This window comes from Pleuronectes platessa, chromosome 15, assembly GCF_947347685.1.
Source record: "Pleuronectes platessa chromosome 15, fPlePla1.1, whole genome shotgun sequence".
NCBI classification, from domain to species: Eukaryota; Metazoa; Chordata; class Actinopteri; order Pleuronectiformes; family Pleuronectidae; genus Pleuronectes; species Pleuronectes platessa.
This window is the reverse complement of record NC_070640.1, coordinates 14,295,576-14,317,002: the sequence shown is the minus strand read 5'-3', so window position 1 is coordinate 14,317,002 and position 21,427 is coordinate 14,295,576. Positions and strand designations below refer to the sequence as shown.

The following is a 21,427-nucleotide window of genomic DNA, read 5'->3' as shown; positions in this document are numbered from 1 at the left end:
ACATAGCAATAACATAAATTGATCATACAAAAGATAAGTGGATAATAATAAAGTTGAACATTGAAAGGGCATAGTTCTCTCTAAGTCCACTGCCTCTTTCTTTGTCATGAGTTTCAGTGCTTTCAGAAAGAGAGAAAATCATTAGGAAACATAAAGAAATTGTAGGTCTCGTTTTCATGTACATGGAGTTGTGATGTTAACATTTCCCAGGTATTTTATCTAAGGGTCTCTTGTGGAACATTTTAACCGGAAATCTCGCGATTTGTAGAATACAAATTAAAAGCACGTGTCCTGTCCTTACCGTCCAGATAGGCTACATTCCTGTGTGTGTGTGTCTTTGTGTCTGTGTGTGTGTACCTGAAGGCACCGAGTCACAACATGTCCGCGTTGCAGCCAAATCCCTGCCTGTTAAAGGGATAGTTCACCCGAAAATGAATCATGACCCACTCATCAATTTGCTGATGGAGGGATGGATGAAGTGTACTTAAAACACTTTTGCAGTTTCAGGAGTAAACAGCCTTGCAGCCAGTTCCAAAACAATTTAAGTAAATGGAAACGTAAAAAAAAAAAAACATTAAATACCTCCATATCTGCTCCTGTGGTGTAATCTAGTTGTCCCTAAATCCCGGCATTCAAATTCTACTTGAAACAGCATAATGTACACAATGTTTATAGCCTAAATGTTCACTCGCAAATGCGGCCCCGGAGGAGAGTAACAGTTTTATTTTCGAGGAGAGTTTGTTTACCCCTGAAACTCCAGCTCCAATAGTGATTAAATCACTTCACCCACCAACCCTTCCATCAGCATAGTGATGAATGGATGATGAGTGAATTTCATTTTTGGGTGAACTATCCCTTTAAATCTCCTCTCTTCTGCTGTTTGTTTCCATAATATTCTATTCATCAATCTATATATATATATATATATATTTCATACATTTTTTTGTTGCAAAACTATGTGTACAAATATATACGTTTTTTAAATACTGCGACAGACTGTTGTGGAAAAAGCTGCTATCACTCTCGGGTCTCCTCCCTTCTGTCCTGCAGGCCACCGGTGGGAGGGACTTGATGTGCATCACCCACTGGAGACACTCTGCTTAGGCAACACTGTGGAATACGATGATCGATCAGCTGTAGCCTGAGTGTGTGTTCGCCTTGTTGTGTCTCATGTGGAGCATCTGAGCCGAGCCGAGCCGAGCCGGGGTTTCATTTAAACTGAGAGTGAGTATGGTTGTAGGCCAAACTTTGACGCGTTATATCCCACTCCTGTGTGTGAGTGTGTGTGTGTGTGTGTCGCAGCAGTACCGACTCCCGATCGTCCAGATGCACATGTCTATATCCATCACACACTCGCCCCACACCGTCACATGTGTTGATAAACAGTCCGTGTGGTGTAAACAGTGTTAACACAGCTGATCCGTGCGGTGGTTTGATCGAGGTGTCGTTTTTCCTGGTGGAATGTGGCGCTGTGCGAAAACAGGGGAATGGGTGGAGACGACAAAACTTAGCTCTCAGCGCTTCCACGGTGCTTACAGCCACAGTAACGATTTAGATCCGGAGTGAACGCTGATTGAACGGCGGTGTGGGAAAACGGGTTCATACAGATCACATATGTTCGCCTGGGAGGGTCTGATGGAGCTACAGCCCCAAATCCGAACTCCCAAGCTCCCATCAGCTCTGAAAATCTTACATTCAAATCTGCGTTTTTCTTTCCCCCAAAATCCCCTCTCGACTTGTGACTATTGAGCTATTCTAAATCGAAGCGGAGGAGTTTTAAAGGGGAAATATGTAGTCGGACCATGCGGCTCAGGCAAGGGTTGACTCAGCACTGTTGTTTTAGTCATTGTGCGAAGTTTTGTTCGACACTCAGACCCGATCCTTTCAGTGCACATGTCACTGTCACACCCTGTGTGTTTTACCCCGTGTGTTCTCAAAGGTCCTGTGCACGTGTGCTGTTTCTGAGAGGTCAGAGTCATTTGGTTAAAAATTAAATCCAATGGAAAATGTAGACATTAAGATTTGTGTCATGGTGGTTGTTTATAGTTAACGTTTAAGTGCACGAACCCTGCTGTAACAGGTGATCTATGTTTGAGACAGATGGATGGATAGTAGGGCTGGACGATATGGCCAGAAATAAGTTTCATTTCACTCAATGGCAAGAATTAGCACTAGAGATGTCACATTGTTGTTTCTTTTAAGTTTAAAAACTTATTTTTGATCCTGAGGGCAGTTGTGGGGACAAATGGCTGTGGTTGCCAAATATAAGCATTTTATTGATATATTTTGGTTAAATAGCTATTGATGAAAATTATAATATTCAGAATCTGCATACAGAGATATTAATCTCGGGGAGAAATCAATTTCTCATAGCAGCCAAACATTAAATAATGACCAGATTTTCAATTCAAAAGTACTTGCAGACCTGAGGCCATTAATTAAAATGCAGTCTTAAAGCCAAATCTAATATAGAAATTTAAATGTAAACACAAAACAAGATTGTGATTAAGCCTCTGGCCAATATTATCATCGGAATGATAATAATAATTATTATTATGCGCCATATTTGAACACAAACATCACAAAGATATTTTAAATTTAGTCCATTTCAGTGATCACCGGCCCCGCTGGAGGTAAACGAGTTGAGAAGTTTAATGTCAGTTGGCAGGGGTGACCTCCTGGTGGAGGTGGAATGAGTCCATTGCTGAAGCTGCTCTTAGCTTTGTCCAGTGTTTTATAAAGAGGGTGTGAGAGATAGTACATGACTTGTCTGTAGCCGCCACTCTCTCCTCAGCCAAGTCGTTCAGAGTGGTGACCTCGTACCCAGCCACAGACCCCGGCCTTTGTTAAGTAAAGGTGTTGTGTATTACAATTTTGAGAATTAAACAGAATCTGCACATCAAGCGGATTACGGCGTCAGTCGGATCATATTCAGATAAATAAATTACAGTCTGCTTTGTTATGTTTGACAAATGCAAACACAATCCTCTGTGCAGGAGTAGCTTTCTTTAAAAAGGAACTTTACCAACCTGAATAGCCTTGTTTCACCCCTGACCTATACTTAATGTTTCAAGGGTGTTGCTTGGAGGCACTCTGTTTCACTTGTCCTGTAACCACATCTGACGTTGGTCATATGAGTATAAAACATCCTGAGTATCATCACTATACGTAAAGAGCATTGCAGTTGGTGTTAAGTTACTGTTTAAAACTCTCTATATATGCACATAATGTATGATTACTATAAGCATACAATGTTTTATTAGCATAAGTACATAATGTATGCTTAATGGCAAGTATGTGTTTCCTCAAACTGTAAAGACTGAACCGAGGAAGTAAAAGACAACAGAAATCAGAGCTCATCTGGTAAACCACATCTGTCTCAACCAACAGTCGGAAGGGAATTTAATTGACAGGATTAAAATTTCTGGCCACATGACTGATACAAAAATGATCCAGGATTATAAACGCACAGGACAACAGCCCAAGATGATGGATGGATGATAGATGGAAAGAAAAAGTGCAGGAATAGCTCTGAAAAAAGGTCAATCTGGAAATGGCAATGAAAATACTAGAATGTCACTGAGCAAAGTGCACACCTGCGCCAAGGCCCAACAGTCCCCTTTTGAAACATCATTTCAATTCAGTAGATCTGGATTTTGGATCTACAACAAATTGCACACGCTCATAGACCTCATTCCCCTAGACATGCCAGATTGTTTTCATGAGAAATCAAGGACAATTTTGAAAAAACCACCCTGTCATGCTGTGTTAAACCACAATATAGGGAAGTTGGGATCATTTTGGTTATCCTACATTTGTGTATATACAATTTTCCATACATGATCAACAAATTGACAAAAATATTATACACTATTTTCCATATTAAATATGTAATTACATTCAAATCATAAAGTTTCCAACAATCATATTGTGGAATTATTTTATCATGACTTCTCTATGAATTCACAAACGTTGTATAGTCTAATAATATGTTAACTTTGGCAGCCAATAACATTAGAGCCTGTATATTCATCTTATTTCATTCTTTATTATTCAATCATTCGTCATCATATGGTAGAAATTAGGTCATTATTACATCATTATGAAATGGCATTAGTAAAATATAAAGAAAGGAAGCATTGGTCTTTATACAGTTCATTAACAATATATTTCGTAATTCTGGATTGTCTAAGCAATTTGGTAAGTAAAAAGATTAGGTTGTACTTAACAGTAGAAAACAATAGATGTTATTTTATAATGTTGCTGCCTTAAACTAGTGAGTCATTTCAATGAAGTCTTTTCAATGTGGTTCTTCAATGGGACACACGCACACACACACACACACACACACAGACACACACACACGCACGCACACACACACACACACACACACACACACACACAAACACACCAACCACATTTCCTCGTTTCCTTGGAAACACTCAACCAATCAAAGACATCTACCCACACACTTCACAAAAGGTTTCACACGCACACCCTCCTCTGTCACCGGTAGCTGGGTCCTAGACTTCTCGTGTTTCACAATGTCGATGACCTGACCAGCAAGTAAACATCACGAGATGCCGATGCTGCTTTAAGACTCTTTACTTTTGTAACTTTAACTGTGCTTCTGACAACATTTCGCAGTCTGTCGCCGACTGTGCTACTGAGTCGTCCTTGAATGCCTCTTCCTGTGTGAGGATGTTACCTCACTCTCTCTGAGCATGAGATTGACTTGAAGCTCCTGCTTGTTTGACCAGATTGTTTTCTCCAGTAACCTGAAGTTTATATGCAGACAAGAGTTGTGCTGTTGCAACTGATGATGCATGGCACCCGTGACTGCTAATGTCAGGAATGCTGCTGCTGCATTATTGCTTTAGTGCTGCTGCTCCTAAAATACATCGTATATGACTCATAATGAGGATGCTATTGTTCCTGTTAGCTGTTGTCATAGTGGAGCTAGTGGGACTGGGACTGTGACTGTTGCTGCCTCTGTTCCTACTTTTACCAACACTATTGCAACGTTTGCATGCTGCTAATCATAAAAAAATGAAATATAATATATCATAGATGTACCACACCAATTACTGTATAGCCATTTAGTTCATTCATAGTAGGCAATCTCACATTAACTTACAGAGTGTAATAGACCTGAAATATTGATGACCGTTTCTAGCAGCCCATTAGCAATAACGGAAATGAATATGTAATGAGACATGATGAAGCCATAGAGACAATTTAATTATAATTCATTTAAGGAATATACACTTAGATAAACAAAACAAGAAAAATCATATGAATGCAGTCAAAATATTTACAGTTTAGTCTTTAGTTAGTGTTTTAAAGCAACACCATGTTACTTTTACCAAGCAACAGCGCCCCCTGCAGCTACACGTGGTGATTCATTTTGTCAGGCTCAGTGTCCAAGCGATTATGTGGTTAAAAGGATAAAAACACAGACTATCAATGTGTTGACCAGTGACACTGACCTGAAACCCAACAAGTATGACCCATGATCCCCGGCTTCCTGAATCATAAGAGCTGCAGCTGTAACAAATAAAGCAGACTCTGTTTAAAATTTGTATTCGAAAAAAATTGTGTGGTTGAAACTATTTTGTATTTAGAAAGTAAGCTTTTGCAGCCCTATCTAAATACTTATTGGACCTTAGCTGTTTTATGGTCTAAACTGTTTATGACCTGAAAACTGCCAGAGCCCTTTGCCACTTAATTACCCACCAAAGGAAGGTGTGTCTGTCTGTTTTTCTCCTTAGCAAACACATGTAAATCAGTTGTTTGTGTTTAGATTCCTCTCTCGCCCTGCACCTACAGAACCAGTCTGGACTGGATGATAGAGATAGCCTTAGTCCTCCTATATAAGATCCTTGCATTTGACTGTTCTCCATCTTCACTCTGAAATCCTTGTGACTCTCTGTGTTGATCCTTTCTGCAGAAAGCCCCTAATTAAGTACACGTAGATAACTTTGGTGTTTCCGGCCTCTTGTATTTTCAGGTTTCCATCACAAATTCAAGTTTCCTTGCCGAATATTGGGGATAAACTCTGGTTTTGAATGAATTTTTTACTCTTTTTAACTGATCTGAAGTTCAGCATTACTCTTGAACTTACTGGGCCTCACCAAAAGTCACATATTGAGAGAGCGGACATTCAAGGTGGGTAGTGGGAATGAAAGCAACACCATTCTCCTCACCTTCAAACCAATTTAAACTGCTATTTTAAGGGAAAGAAGTTGCATACTGTTGCTTTAAGTTATGTTGCTTCCTTGTCTCTACTGGAATACTGAATGTGATTGGGTTTGTGGTGTGTATAAAGAGTCTGTTCTCATTTCCACATTTGTTTGATCAGTTCTCGTGTTGCTTCATGCGTGCCAGTTTAGTTCACCCTATCTATACTTAGTTTCGAGAAGGTGCACAACCTCTGCAACTGTAAATGTTAATATGCCTTCTTATCTTGTTTGTGCACCAGGACAGCTGCCACCTGCAACAGCTGTGCAATGGCCAGTCCAGAGGAAGTGATCGAGCCCGAGGCCCAGAGCTCGACGGCACAAAACCTGGGCAGAAGACGCTTCTCGCACGACGGCCACAACCTGAGTCCAGATGAGTTAGACGGCCTCATGTCCAGCAATGGTACGGAACACATCAAGTGAGCTGCCTATTGAGAACGTCTGTTGTCCAAAGAGTCTGATTAAAATGTTGTTATCTTCCACAGACGGCCGTCCTTTCCTGGTGGTACATCGTCTTCCGGATATAAAGGAGGCGGGTGTGCCATACTTAATGCCCGGTATTCCTGTTACATGCAGAGTGGACAACACAGAGAAATACACTACTCGCTCAAAGGTTCTTTTTTTTTCTTTTGGTGGTTGTTAAAAGGATAGGAAGTATTTGAAGGTTTAGATGAACTTAAAAATCAAAACACAGACCTATCCTTTTTACTTTAGAAACACCTCGAAACAGTTTCTACTTCCTAAAGACCAACTGACGATCGACCCATGATCACTTTTTAAAATCTCAGACGTAACAATGTTTTACGTCAATGACATGGTGTAATATAAAATCGATGACAGTAAAGCTGCAGATGAAACTCTGCTGCTAAACTATTGAGCAGCTTGTTCCCAGTCTGAACAGTCAGCTGTCCCTGTGTGTCGTGTGGTAGTTGAACTCCTGAGGGGGCGTTCAGGGTTTGGAGCTGCTGTATTAGCCTGCTGTTGTTCAGAAGGAGAGGTAGGCTGGAGATTATGTGGCCAGGTGCTTTTATGTGGAGTGTGGATACAACGTGAGAGTTGTGAGAGTTGAACAGGTGAGTGAAGTGTTGATAGTGTGAGAGGAAGTGGGTGGTTGAATTTACTGTGGAGTTTTCCTGGAGCCATCAGAGACTCATCCCCCAAACAGCTGTCTTACTGGGAGCCCATTTTATGAGTTTTGAAACATCACCATTCACAGTTCAATGTTCTAAATGGGTATAAAAAGCACAAGGTGTGTGAGTGTAATGGTGTATTAACCAGAACTGACCTAGAGACTCATATGTTGCATTTTGCACAAACTAAAACAGCATAATTATTTATAACAGCTTAGACATATGGCCCCCTCAGTCAGTTTGTATATCATCTCCATGTCTGAGTATATTAATGCTCTCATTTTCTTATTACTATCCTAAGACATGTAAGTCAAGGAAAATGGAAAGTCAACGTTTTATTTTCAGGAAGTGATGCGTACTAATTAGAAGGATGCCCAAGCGTGAGGAAATTCAAAGAGAAAACGTTTACTCAAACAGTAATTTATTACTCTTTATAATTTGTCCGGCCACAGCTTCATAATGAACCCAAAAAGTGTTTTTAAACTTTTACACTATTAATGTTGCTGCATTGTATGGCTGTGGGAAGCTCTGGATCTTGATCCTCTCCTGAATTGAATGGGTTCTTCCTTAGGCCATTTCCAACACCTCCCCAAATTGGAAATTTGTTCAGGAGCTTTTTGCATGATCCTGCTAACTAACAAATGCGGTTGAGAACAGAACAGGAGAAGTCATTAATCGTAATTCTCTTCAGTATTTGATTTTCATCATTTTCCAATTTGCTCCTCCAGGTCCGCGTAGGCACCCTGTACACTGTGCGGCTGACACACGGCCATTTCCACTGGACAGTGAAGAGGAAGTACAAGCACTTCCAGGAGCTGCATCGAGACCTTTACAAACACAAGATGTTGATTAGCTTGCTGCCTCTGGGAAGGTGGGTGCCCACATCTGTTTATCATAATCGGGCAAACCCATCTCTCGCTCTGATGGCGCTGTTCAAAATCTGAGCTTTTATTGACTTATCTCTCAGGCTCTGATTGTTTTGAATATTCAAATGTTTGCGACAGATTTGCGAAGGAGCGGCAGCAGCTGAGAGCCATGTCAGAGGAAATGCCCAGCCTGCATGGGACTGAACGAACCAGGAGGACCTCCAGCAAAATGGTATTAAATTGACCGCTAGATACATATACAGTGTCGACTATGAATCGATAATACTGTAAGTGTCTAAAAATCATAGAAAAGATTTTAAACTGTACTTTTATCTAAAGAGGAAGAATGATGATCTCATATAAAGGAAACAAATATGAGATAAGGGCTTTTATTACAATGTTAATTATTGCTTGATTTCTCTTTTTCAGTTCATTTTTTCTTTTTTTTAACTGATCAACCGGCATCATAGTACTCACATATTCTATTAAAAACAAAAGGACATTTTTGCTAACATTTTTGGTGTGCCACTATTTGAAGAAAAGCCCATTTAAGTGTTTTCATGACTGACAATTAATTTGATAATACAAAATATTATTAAGTTTTTGTTTTTATATGATTCATACATTTTCAAGCGATACCACACACCCACATGCACAAAAGTCAATCTCTGGCCATTTTCAGACTGAAAATACAAAAAAATTGGGTCTGGACATTGTCCAGAGTTGTCTTTCACTGAAGTAGAAAGCAGCAGGAGATTGTCTGGAGCGTTCAGGCGACTGGTGGCACCTGAGCATGCCGGACGCAAAAACTTTTAAATTCCCCTGTGGAAATGACATGTTTTGTTTGTACCAAATTGACACTTATCAGCAAAAGCTCTGGAATCTCTTTGTCTTTCAAATTTGACATTTTTGTTGGCGTCTTTTTTGTGTATGGACGATTCTTTTATTTTTTCTAGTTTTGCATCCGTCGTGTGTCCTATTCTCTCACATGGTCTCACAGACATTTTTCAGACATTTTACTTGAGGGCTGGCAGCAAAATGTCCTAAATGCCTGTCTCAAAGCAGCTTCTGACTGACTGCAGTGTGTCAAGTTGCTTAATTAAGATTTATTCATTTTCTTACCTCCTTGTCTATTTCAGAAATATCTTGAGGAGTATCTGAACGGTCTGCTGGATAACGCATTCTGTCGGAACGATCACAGCATGGTAAAAGATTTGAAACTCAAAGATACACAACACACATACATAGTGGATGTCCTGCAGCATTTTTACATTGTCTCTTATTTTTCTTTCAGCTGGAGTTCCTCTCTGTCGGTGCCCTGTCTTTCGTCACTGATCTTGGACCTAAAGGCTTGTAAGCAAATTTGTTGAGATTTGTGAGTTAAATACCAAGTAAATAACTGAGTTCATGAGAGAGGTTCACTCTGCAACATCTTGTCAACTTGCCTCAGGGAGGGGCCCATCTTCAAGAGGTCAGGGGGTCACCGCATCCAAGGCCTGAACTGCATCGGCCACCATCAGTTCTGCTTCCGCTGGTCACGCCGCTGGCTGGTGGTGAAAGACTCCTTCCTGATGTACATGAACCGGGACCACGGCTACATCAACTTCGTGCTGCTGTTTGACCCAGAGTTCAGAGTGAAAGTCGGCCGTTCCTACACAGACACTAGATACGGGGTCTGCATTGAGAACTTCACTCGGTAGGTTCAGCTGTGTGTTTGTCTATCTACTCAGATTTATGCTATTTAACATTTAACATTTAACTTAATAACTATTATTCCACACATATCGTATTGCTTTCAACTCACTATCCTATGGCCTGGGAGCCCATTAACAGAATGACAACCACTTCTCTGTGACCTATATAAAGGGACGTACGGCCTTTCAAAGTCACAGTGTTCCCCCAAATAGTTAAATAGTTAACACTTTAGTTAAAACTTAACACACATGAACATTTGGTTCCATAGGTCGCGACGGCCCAAAAGTGCGAGGATTTGACACAAAATGGGCTTCATGTGTCTGGGATTCCGTTGTGGTTGTGTTTCACAAATTTCCTGTTTGTTTCGTTCAGGAGTCTGGTGATCAAATGCAGCAGTTATCGACAAGCTCATTGGTGGAGTCACGAAATCAACCGGCTGGCAGAATCCAGTGACTATCTCAAAGTGCAACGCTTCGATGGTTTTGCGCCACCGCGCGAGAACACACTCACTAAATGGTCGGACATGTAGTCGACAGTAGATTAACATAAGTACGTCTTTTGATTTGTTTCCTCGTTTTCTAAACTTGTCAGTTTTATCCATGTCCTTTGAAGGTACCTGAATGGAAGCAGCTTCTTTGACAACCTGGCTGATGCTCTCGAACAAGCCAAGGAGGAAATCTTCATCACAGATTGGTGGTGAGTGTCATCAACACCTGGAATCAGTGAAAAGAGTTTGGTTTACAAAACAAAAATTTCAAACTATTTTACCTACAGATTAAGTGTAGTTCTTATGTGGATGATGTAAAAATGTATAGAAAGCCTTCGATGTCTTTTCTCTCAGGCTCAGCCCGGAAGTGTTCCTGAAGAGACCAGCGACTGAAAACTACTGGCGCCTGGATGAGATTCTCAAACGCAAAGCAGTAGGGATTCTCTCCGTCTTCTTCTGCTCTTTTCAAGTATTTAAGTTTCACATTACCTGATTGTTTCTTGGCGTCAAGTCTCTCTGAACCTTTTCCTGCAGGAACAAGGGGTCAAAGTGTGTGTTCTGCTGTACAAAGAGGTGGAGATGGCACTCGGCATCAATAGTGAGCACAGCAAGAGGACTCTCATGAATATGCACCCAAACATCAAGGTCTGTCGTCTCCCTGCATAATTTGACACAAAGAGAACGATAACACAATTACCATCAGCCTCATCTCGTGTTTTTAACCTCGATTTTGCCCCTTTTACATCCACCAGGTAATGAGACATCCCGATCATGTGTCATCTGTGGTGTTCCTGTGGGCTCATCACGAAAAGATGGTCTCCATTGACCAAACGGTAGCCTTCATCGGGGGGATCGACTTGGCCTTTGGGAGGTGGGATGACAGCCAGTACCGGCTGACTGACCTGGGCTTGACAGAGGAGTCCATCAGTGTAACCCAGGAGGAGCCAAATGGAAATACAGGCGTAAGAATATTTTGAACTCATATTTAGCTTGTAGATTGCCTCCGATGAAGCATTAATATATTGACAATAGTTCAAAAAGATGCTAACAAATGTCTCTATTAACCAGGAGAATGGTGAGGTTGGCGGTCCAAAACCCTCTGAACCAGATAAACAATCGGTGCAGGTTCCTGACATCCTGACCGGCAACACTAAACTGTGGCTCGGCAAAGACTACAGCAACTTCATCAAGAAAGACTGGGTCCAGTTGGACAAACCGTTTGAAGGTGCACCACCTAATCTCCTGCAGCGTCACACCCACACATGCAAACAGGCCGAGAGCTTCTGAACGCGTGAGCTGAAAGGTTTGCTTTCCTTTACTTTCTCAGATAACATCGACCGTACTCAAATTCCTCGCATGCCGTGGCGAGATCTGTCTGCTGCTATTCATGGAAAAGCTGCCAGGGATGTTACTCGCCACTTCATCCAGCGCTGGAACTTCACCAAGGTTAATCTGCAAGGAAACATCTGTCTTTTTAAAGCTACCTGTTTTTTAATTGTCGTAGTTTTAATCTATATCTTAACATAATGTTGTAAACATTTTCATAATCTCAGCTTCTACTATTGAATCTTAGATATCATTAAAATGTCTTGTTCACCACTATTTGCAAGCAGTTATCCAGAGATGTAAGCAAAGTAAAAATAAAAGTTAATGTTGCTTGAATTAATCAAACTGAGCTAAATACAATCTGAGACTTGTATCATTCAGGCCCGGTTGGCAATTGTAGAACTCTGTTGTGCATAGCGACTTATGGTAAAACGGCTAACAGGAAGTTTTGTCTCCTCTAGATCTTCAAAAACAAGTACAAGGACAACTTCTACCCGTACCTACTTCCCAAGTCTCAGTGCACTGCTGACTCATTCTCATACACTGTGCCCGGCTCGAGGAAAGCCAAAGTGCAGGTATTTCCCCCCCCACACACACATGAATCCCAGATGCTGTGTGGGATTTCATCAAAGACAAAAGTGGTTGTATGGGTCTTATAATCAGATTATATATGATCATTTGAATGTAACTTATTGGTCGCCCCCTGCATAAGAGAGGGTGTTGTTATTATTTGAACGTGTTGCCTTATTGTTTAATTCATTATCAAATGTTCAAAAGAGACAAAAAAAGTGTTGGTGTGTTGCAGCACAAAAAAACTGTCTCTACTTTGTCTCTAACTGTCAGGTTAGTTATCTGGGTACTCTCTGGCCTTCAGTTTCCTGTTCAAACAAGACAAACAAGATAAATCAAACAGTGGGGAGTTGTAAAAACTCTGCAGTGTCTTCCACAGAAAATGAACCCCTGATCCATGATAACATATAAAACAAGCAGACTATCTATAGTATGGATTGTTTACAAAGAGGAAACATACTTTTGTGTCACACAATCCAGATTTTCCACTGGGACCTTTAAACCGTGCTGCTGATCATCTCCATATTAATTTAGTAATTAGTGAAACAACTCTAATTACTGTAAACAAACAAGATAAATTGCCAGAGAGATTGAAGGTCCCTGCTGGCTTCTGCTCTGCATTTTACATGGTGTGACGCCCAGTCAGATCCAGCAGAAAATCACAGGGATTTATCTGCAGTACAACAAAGAGACACTGTTCTGGTGTTTGAAATGCAGCTTAAAGTATTCAGAGGTTTTTGTTGCAGTGGCAGATTGGGGGGGGTAAAGCCTGTCAAACAGAATCACTTCTTCCGTAAAGCCACAGAGAAACCATGTGTACTTGAAAGGACTGGGAGAGCAAGTTAAAGCCCAATGGGAGTTGTGGTCCAGGTGATCATCAGCTACTCAAATGCCTGAAGAACAGAGCAGATGCTACTACTGCAGATGCGTGTAGCAACTTTACAAAGTGCCATGAATCAGTTTCCGTCCACCAGAGGACAGAATGATTATAGCTAAGGTAATATAAGCTATAGACTTTATTATCCCAGTGGGAAATTTACCTTGGACATCATCACAGACACTGCAAGATAAAAGCACAACCATAATTACTCAGGGAAAGCACACGTCTGCCAAGGGCCAATGTTCTGCTTATGAAACCACACTCACATTCACTAGATCCAGTTTTTTATTTGCACCAAATTATACATACACGCATACAAATCAGTTCTCTATACAAGTCAGATTTTTTTCAGCCAGATCAATGAATTGTTCTCTGAGAAAGTAATGATAGTGTTTCCCATGTTTCATGGTACTCGATGTTCAGACAGTTAGTGAATAGCTAGAGAAAATAATAGCTTTTGCTGTGTGTATTTTCTTATGTATTGAGTGTTGTGGTCTATAACCGTAAGCCCAGCTCTCTTCTGTGCCGTAGTTTTCAGATCATGTTTTGTTGCGCTGTTACTCAGGTTTCAGGGGCAGTTTATTAGGCTGCAATATGGTTTCTCCCCCTTTTTGTTTGAGTGGGTTTTTGTTAGTTAGATGGATGTGAAAAAGAAAACTCCTTGCATCACAAACTCAAATGACTTCAGACTTGAATTCACAAAGTCTCAGTGTGGGTGTTGTGTTTTCACGTTTGTTTGTTTTTAAGCAAGATATCATAAAACCAACAGCACAGATTCCCATAAAACTGCCTGGAAGGATGAAGTATTGGTTGTAAAAATGTTTAGTGTGGATTCAGATCAGGTAGCTGATGCAGGATTAACTTTTTTCGCTTTTCCTTTTTCACCATTTTGTCCAGGGAATAATTCATGGATCTTGATGATAACAGCGCATATCTAGGAACTTTCTTATGAGGACTTTGTTGTACACAGAGAACGTGACAGTGTTTGTATTTTCCACGTCATTTTCTCAGGTGTTGCGCTCTGTTGACCGATGGTCAGCTGGAACCTGCGAGTGCTCCATTTTGAACGCCTACATCCACACCATCGAGAACAGTGAGCACTTCATCTACATCGAGGTAATGCAGTAATTGATATGATATTTATTTTTATTGTGTTTATAGACAAATCTACATTTGAAGTATACATTTTGCTACCTGTGATTTTCACTCACTTACAATTGGACATGTTCTGTGGCCAATCCGTGTCTGATCACGAGGTCTCATAAGTCTGAAGGGCGTTATAGCTCGCTCCCTTCCTCGCCAGCTACCTACCTGTTTTAGCGCTCACCTCATACCAAGCCACCATCTGCCTCCTCTCTGCCCTCAGAACCAGTTCTTCATCAGCTGTGCCGACGGGAAGACCATCTACAACGGGATCGGCGATGCAATCGTGAAGCGGATCCTGCGTGCCCACAGGTCCGTGGGGAGCGTTCTGGCAATGGATTACATTTCTTTTCTATAAACACATTCTTGAACGTTTTAATGATACAAAGCAGCTTTTCATGAAATCTGTGCTCAAAGTGGATTAACACATGTTAAACCAGGCACAGTAAATTTGTCAGATATTTCAACTGACTGAATAATTGAAACGAATAAATAGAATAGAGTACAAATGTGAGTGAAACAAACATTTTGTATTAATGTGTTAATAATATACTCTTTCACGATGCAAGTGTTGACATTGTGTGTTACGACAGGGAACAGAAGAAGTACAGAGTGTACGTGGTGATTCCTCTGTTTCCTGGATTTGAGGGAGACGTCAATACAGGCGGTGGAAACGCCATCCAAGCTATTCTGCACTTCACTTACAGGTGAAAGCCTTTTCCTCCCATTATGGAATACCATTATCATTCTATACTCCAGAACAAGCACAGTGAACACCAGTAACCACCGGAAAAACACAACCTCTGAGCCTCCATCGGAGTCAGAGACGTCTCCAGACCTGTCGAGCGATAGTGAAATGACGGGTCCTTTTCATGAGTGTATCTCAAAAACAGCTCCAACAACAGAGTAGTTGCAGCAGTAGCGTTATATTAGAGTGCACTAGTTTTAGCTATAGCTGTGCCCTATAAACTGTCAGAATGTAGAGGGTTCATGCAAACTGTGAAATTGGAAAATGTCCCACTCCTTTGACTGTCGTGCATTAGAGGAAACATGTCATCGTAAGTAACAATGTTGCTCCAGTTATGATTCGTCTTTAATAAAAGTGGCTAAGATGATTAATACGCTATGTAATGTAATTTGGTCATTGGTACCTTTTAATTAGTGCAAAGTATAGTTTCGGAAAGAAACATACTCCAAGGAGGTCATGCTTTTGTCTGTGTTTGTTTGTGTGTTGGCAAGATCACGCCAAAATGTCTGAACCAGTTTCCATGAACCTTGGTAGGGGGCTTGACCCATCGCTCATTACATTTTGGTGCAGATCTGGACTTTTTGCCTTCATCCATCAGATTTGCAAGTCTGGTGTGAATTGTTATTATGTATAGATGTATCATTGTCCCATGCCGTGTTAAGTTCTCAATTTGAATGCTGTTTTCATGTCCCAGGACCTTATGTCGAGGGGAACACTCCATCCTGTCGAAGCTTAGTGAAGGTGAGTTGCTTGTTGTGTCTCTGCCCTGATTTCAGCTACGTTCACAAAGTTTCCTGCTTCCTTTTTAACACGGGTCTCTTTCTGTCTCCTCGTATTGCACCTTTAAACTGAAGCTTCTGGTTCTAGGTATCTGCCCATCAGTCTTTACTTCCATCCTTTACTTCTTTACACATCCACTTTAACAGTCAACGTTCCTGTGTGAGATTCTTTTATGGTAAATCTTCCCTGTAGTTTTTAATATGTTTTCAATAACGTCATTGCGGTTTGCTCCCCCAGTTGAAGACAAGTGGACGGAGTACATCTCAGTCTGTGGCCTGAGAACACACTCCCAACTCTGCCAGTCGCTCGTCACAGAGCTCATCTACGTTCACAGCAAGATGCTCATCGCTGACGACCGCTGCTACATCATCGGTGAGTCACCGCCTGCACGGACTCATTCAAAGACGCATTATCATTACCTTGAGTCCTTATTAAGATGTATGCTAACGTTATCATGGCTCTCAGTGCAGCTGTGACGCTTTAGTGTAAGTGAGTTGACGTAGTTTAGTTTCATAGACCCTTTGATACCTGCAAATGTAACTGGTAGAATAAAAACATGCAATTAAACAAATATATGGGCATGTATTTATGTGAATAAATAATAAGGAGGAATAAAAGTATAATAGAAGAGTAAACTCCTTAATAAGGTTGTGTTAACTGGATTATTTCTGAAGTTTGAATGTTTAAATCCCTTAGACTGTCACTTATTGTGGTCTTCATTTCTTCAGTAATGATTATTTATGTACATTCTCCTCATTAGCAGTAATTTTTACTAGTTGAGGCCGCCATTCCCAATCTGATTTCAAATTGCGACGAATGCGTGTAAACAGGCATATCCAGTATATCCAGTATATCCAGTATAGTATAAACCTATAACATTTTATTTAAAATCCATTTCTGAACAATAAAATACACTATACAAAGAACTGTACAAGTAAAATCCTGAAAAACATCCTTGTTCTGAAGAATCCTTCAAATGTTTTTAATGTTATATCTTGTTTGTTGTTTTTGTGATAGTGATTTAATCCAATTGCTGCTTTGATAGGAGCGATGCCTCTGAAAGGACATATTTTAAATGCTTGGTCACTCCCCCTTGTGTTCCAGGATCGGCCAACATCAACGACCGCAGCATGCTGGGCAGTCGAGACAGTGAGTTGGCAGTGTTTGTGGAGGATGAAGACAGGGTCCCATCCATCATGGGAGGGGAGGAGTACCAGGCAGGACCCCTCGCACTGGCTCTGCGTAAAGAGTGTTTCAGGTCAGTACGAAGTTTGCCACCCCTGATATTATAAGTCTGCCAAGGAGGTTACGTAATTAAATCGATGTTTGATTGTTAGTGAGCAGGACTATGCAAAAACTAACGGACGGATTTCCATGCAATTAAACAAATTTGGTATGATTCAGGGAAGAACCCAGTAAGTGTTGGTGGGGATCCAGGAAATGTTCATTTTGTACTTCAACCTACATTGTGAGATTTTTCAGAGAATAATCGATGGATCTTTGTGAGTGCGTTTGATTTGGTGCAGATCCAAATACAAACTTGGATCTAGTGAATTTAAATGGGTTTTCATAAGGAGACTGTTAGGCCTTGGGAGAGTTTTGCACTCCACTATTCTAGCACTGAATGTATGACCATGAATTGTCACTACCTCTACACATTATCAAGGTTTAAAGTGAGTATCTTACCTACCTGTATGTCATGAACAGCACCCAGCCTTGCCTTGTTTTTGCACCCCCGAAGTGACAGCTACGGAATGCAAACTGGCAACATGCGAAAAACAACAAGTTTATTTTCTGGTTTACAAGCAAATTATCAGATCCAAATTTGGGGGGGAAATTGTTTTTATTCTCCTCATGAAAAAAAGTTAAAGATTTTGCCAAAGAACTTTTGTCTGCTTTGACTTCTCCTTCCCAGTGTTCTAAGTGGAGCTTCTTCAGACCCCAGTATCAACATTAATGATCCGATCAGTGACGAGTTCTTCTTCTTGGTATGGAATGCATCAGCTAAACTAAATGCCAACATTTACGACAAGGTAATCATCAAAACAAACATGAATTATCATGAATCACGATCTTGAGACCGGTTATTTTTCACATGACGGTGTAATTTAACTTTTCGTCCCTCTCCTGACAAAGGTCTTCAAATGCCTGCCCCAGAACGCTGTCCACAGCATGCGAGAGCTGAAGGAGTACTCCAGCAAGCCCCCTCTCTGTGACACAGACCCTGAGCAGGCCGCGGAGGAGCTCAAGGCTGTGCGAGGCTTGCTGGTCCACTTCCCGCTGAAGTACCTGTGTGAGGAGAACCTGCTGCCTCCGCTGGCCACTAAGGAGGGCATGGCTCCTGTGGGGCTGTGGACATAACCCTGACCTGGTCAGATCACCACATTAACTGTTACAGGGCGGGCTGTACCAAACACTCCTCCTCGTAGTCACAGCTCACCTATTGTTCGGGACAGTACACAGTTACAGTCCCGGCACTTCACTAGTGAGGACAAGACATCACCTTAGGACCATGATTTGTTTATCACTGATGTTTTTTAACGTGTTTTTGACTGATGATGAGCGAATTTGAACATAACCACTAAAATGTATAGTGTAATGATGATTGATAGTCTGTTAGAAGAGAACATTAACCTTTGCTGGTCAGCTTTTTCACAATCGCTGTGTCTGCCTAATAACTTCCACAGTGCAGTGTGAACTGCAGAGCTGGCAATGATGCAAAACACACACAAATGAATGTATGAGTCAGATGGGGATTGTAAGGCTGTACTGGAAATCTAGCATCTCACATGATCTGGGAACATAGTGTGCATTTATTGGTGCAAGGTTTTGGGGTGGGTGGGTGGCTCTCGCTCTCTCGCTTTCTCCCTCACTCACTCTCTTCCTCTGAGACTTCACCTCACTCTCTCTCCCTCTCTCTGCAGTGCCAGCAAATCTGTCAGAACATTTGTGGTTGTCATGGTGACTGATATAAAGAGATGACTGGATGGAGCTGAAATAAAGACTGGATAGGGCGGAAAGGGAGAGCACTGATAAAAGTGATAACTGGCTAAATCCGGATGGTGTACTGGAAAATAGAAAGTAATCTGTTGAATGAAGGCTGACGAAATGTGTGGAGGCAACGTCGTTGTGATATATATTTTCTCTCTGGACGCGTTACAATCCGGTGGAGAAATGAGGAAAAGAAAAAGGAGGACAAGATAATTAAAGAGTGATAGACTTATTGTCGTGTTTTTTATGAGTCACCATGACAACCAAGCGAATTTTTTATTTCACTACGTTGCCAGCAGTCCAGAACAAATTCCTACATTTACCCTGTTGTGCGAAAACTCCTGTTAAGCAGAGACGGGTATAGTTTGACCATTTTTCAGCTATTTCCATGTGACCTCCACAATGTCCTGTGCAGGTGCCATACACTACCTTGCATGTCGGTCCTACATTCTATTGATAAGATTACATATTTGTTTCAGTGCATTCCATTTACTCATAACACTAACTGAGTAGCAACAGGATGTGGGTGAGCGTGCAATATCTTTGGTTAGAGCAGAAATCATATTTTAAGATTAAAGGAATTTTAGGTTTTCTTTAATATAAAATCATGTCTATTCTATTGAAAATTATTCATTTCTTCTACTGGACCACAAAGTACTGAGGGACGTCTACTTCTAGAATATGAAGAAGTCTCACACTGGACACACAGGTAGCGTTGGTAGTAAATCTAAACAGGTATTTACACCTTTTGAAATATTGCATTGAATGATTTGGAAATATCATGAAATAAATTATGAGAGTATCCAATAGAGTATGCCTTCCTCAGGTAGAAAAACATGATTGAGGTTTATTTTTATGCAATAACTAAATGTAATATGCAAACAAAAAGAATATCCAGTGTGAGTGTGTTTGGAGGTATAACTCATCTTACACAAAGTGAGTTTTATCAGAGCTTTTGGGGAATTTTAAAGAAAAACCAGCAGAGGCAAAAAAAATAGGCCACATGTAGATCAATGAGGATTTATGTTACTTACATCAAGACCTTTTGAGGTGTTGCCTTCAAACTGTGTAATATAGGATTAAATACAAAATAAACAGTCCCATGCAAGGTGGATGGATTGATGTGCATGACATCACTCAAAGAAGTGTAAACCTGTTGGACCTGCGCCTGAGATGGTGTAATACTACAGAATGTTTTATAAACATTTGAGAGATTCCCATGAGTTTCTGCCAAGTTACCACAGTGGTTTCGGTGTCGACCTGTCTGTGAATGAATACATGAACGTCTCCTCACACTACATGAAGCACCTTTCACACAATAGCCTTTAAAACCATTACGGATTAGTAATGGTCGGTTATTTGTTTCACAAATATTCAACCTCTCCTTTGGAAGATATTTAGTTCTTGCCCTCCTGAACTCACTGTGATTTCTATTCTAAAATAAAGCACAAAACAATTGCTTTCAATTGTTTGCTTTGTTAAAGATTCTGCAGAAATGTCTGTGATACACTGAGCAGTGACCTTACACTGTTTCCATCATGAATTTCATGTGACTACTAGCCAGCATTACCAACACATTTTTATGAATATGTTACTAATAAATATGTATATTTTACTTATACCGATTATCCCTAACAGTCACCATGTGATTCATATATCAGGGGTCATTTTGTATGCATTTCTTTAGATATAGGTTATTATTACTTTGGACTTACTGATGAATAGGTTAGCTGTCAAGTAGAGAATTAATATAGATTCTGATCCACTCGCGACCAACTTGTTGTTTTAATAAATGTTACTTTTCCTGTTTTATCAATAAACTTTTTTTTTATTGAAATCCAATTTGATCGTCAAATTTGTCTTTCATTTCAACATGTTTAACAAATGTTTTTTGTTATATATCCACAAGTAACAACCTTCATATGTACCTTGTTGTCCTCTATGCAATAACATATGTTATATTTGTACTTTAATAAATGGTAAACATATAAAGATATTCAAAGTGACTGTACTGTTGTAATATGAAAATGAGAATGCATGTTTATGTGATGGCATTAATTCGTCTAAATTTGGATAGGAAATCATAATGGCATTCCTTAGACCTGAACAGTAGATCCATGTCTACATGTGGGTTTAATCAAACTGCCTTCAACTGCAAAAACACATCTGTAACCCACTTGTATCACCCTTCATTTATGTTCCAGAAAATTGATTTGTGGTCTACATATTATTGGATTAAAAAATGATTGCCGAGAAAGTGGTAGTAGGAAATAAAATTAGCTTTATGTGTGAAAGCTGAATTGTTCAATAAACGACCCATGAAATCTTCCTTTTATTTTTGTAATGATACACCAGATTGAAGAGTCTTGAACTCTTGGAGGCGACTCCTGCCTTCATTGTTTTAAGGCATCATGAGCTCCTGGAGTTAAATTCGATCTGCCTTAATGAAGAAATAATTATGTCATCAATTAAAGCTGCTGGGATTACTCACCGAACTAGAGCAAACACACACGCGCACGCACACACGCACGCACACAAAATCAGTTGTGCGTGATGAGGTCCAGTGTAATTT

General features: G+C 40.5%; 1 protein-coding gene across 2 annotated transcripts; it reads left to right on the top strand.

Moving 5' to 3' along the window:
• Nucleotides 1-1,068: 1,068 nt before the first annotated feature.
• Nucleotides 1,069-20,697, top strand: pld2 (phospholipase D2). Of its 2 annotated transcripts, none has more exons than XM_053441237.1 (24): nt 1,069-1,224; nt 6,487-6,642; nt 6,725-6,852; nt 8,098-8,240; nt 8,374-8,467; nt 9,375-9,440; nt 9,530-9,588; nt 9,686-9,931; nt 10,303-10,446; nt 10,543-10,626; nt 10,772-10,850; nt 10,952-11,062; nt 11,170-11,379; nt 11,486-11,642; nt 11,745-11,863; nt 12,205-12,318; nt 14,205-14,309; nt 14,560-14,648; nt 14,930-15,043; nt 15,779-15,825; nt 16,102-16,236; nt 16,969-17,122; nt 17,780-17,897; nt 18,001-20,697. In XM_053441237.1, exons 2-24 carry the CDS (start codon nt 6,510-6,512, stop codon nt 18,223-18,225), a joined length of 2,874 nt encoding a protein of 957 aa, XP_053297212.1. In that variant the 5' UTR covers nt 1,069-1,224; nt 6,487-6,509; the 3' UTR covers nt 18,226-20,697. The 2 variants fall into 2 exon arrangements, with proteins under 2 accessions (XP_053297212.1, XP_053297211.1); XM_053441236.1 differs by having other exon boundaries at nt 6,482-6,642.
• The last annotated feature ends 730 nt before the right edge of the window (nt 20,698-21,427 follow it).

Excerpts from the sequence above, each read along its gene's own strand:
- pld2 (XM_053441237.1), top strand. The coding sequence starts at position 6,510 with ATGGCCAGTCCAGAGGAAGTGATCGAGCCCGAGGCCCAGAGCTCGACG. Across the intron at positions 11,864-12,204 it reads AGCGCTGGAACTTCACCAAG|ATCTTCAAAAACAAGTACAA; the intron begins GTTAATCTGCAA and ends TGTCTCCTCTAG. Across the intron at positions 14,310-14,559 it reads AGCACTTCATCTACATCGAG|AACCAGTTCTTCATCAGCTG; the intron begins GTAATGCAGTAA and ends CTCTGCCCTCAG.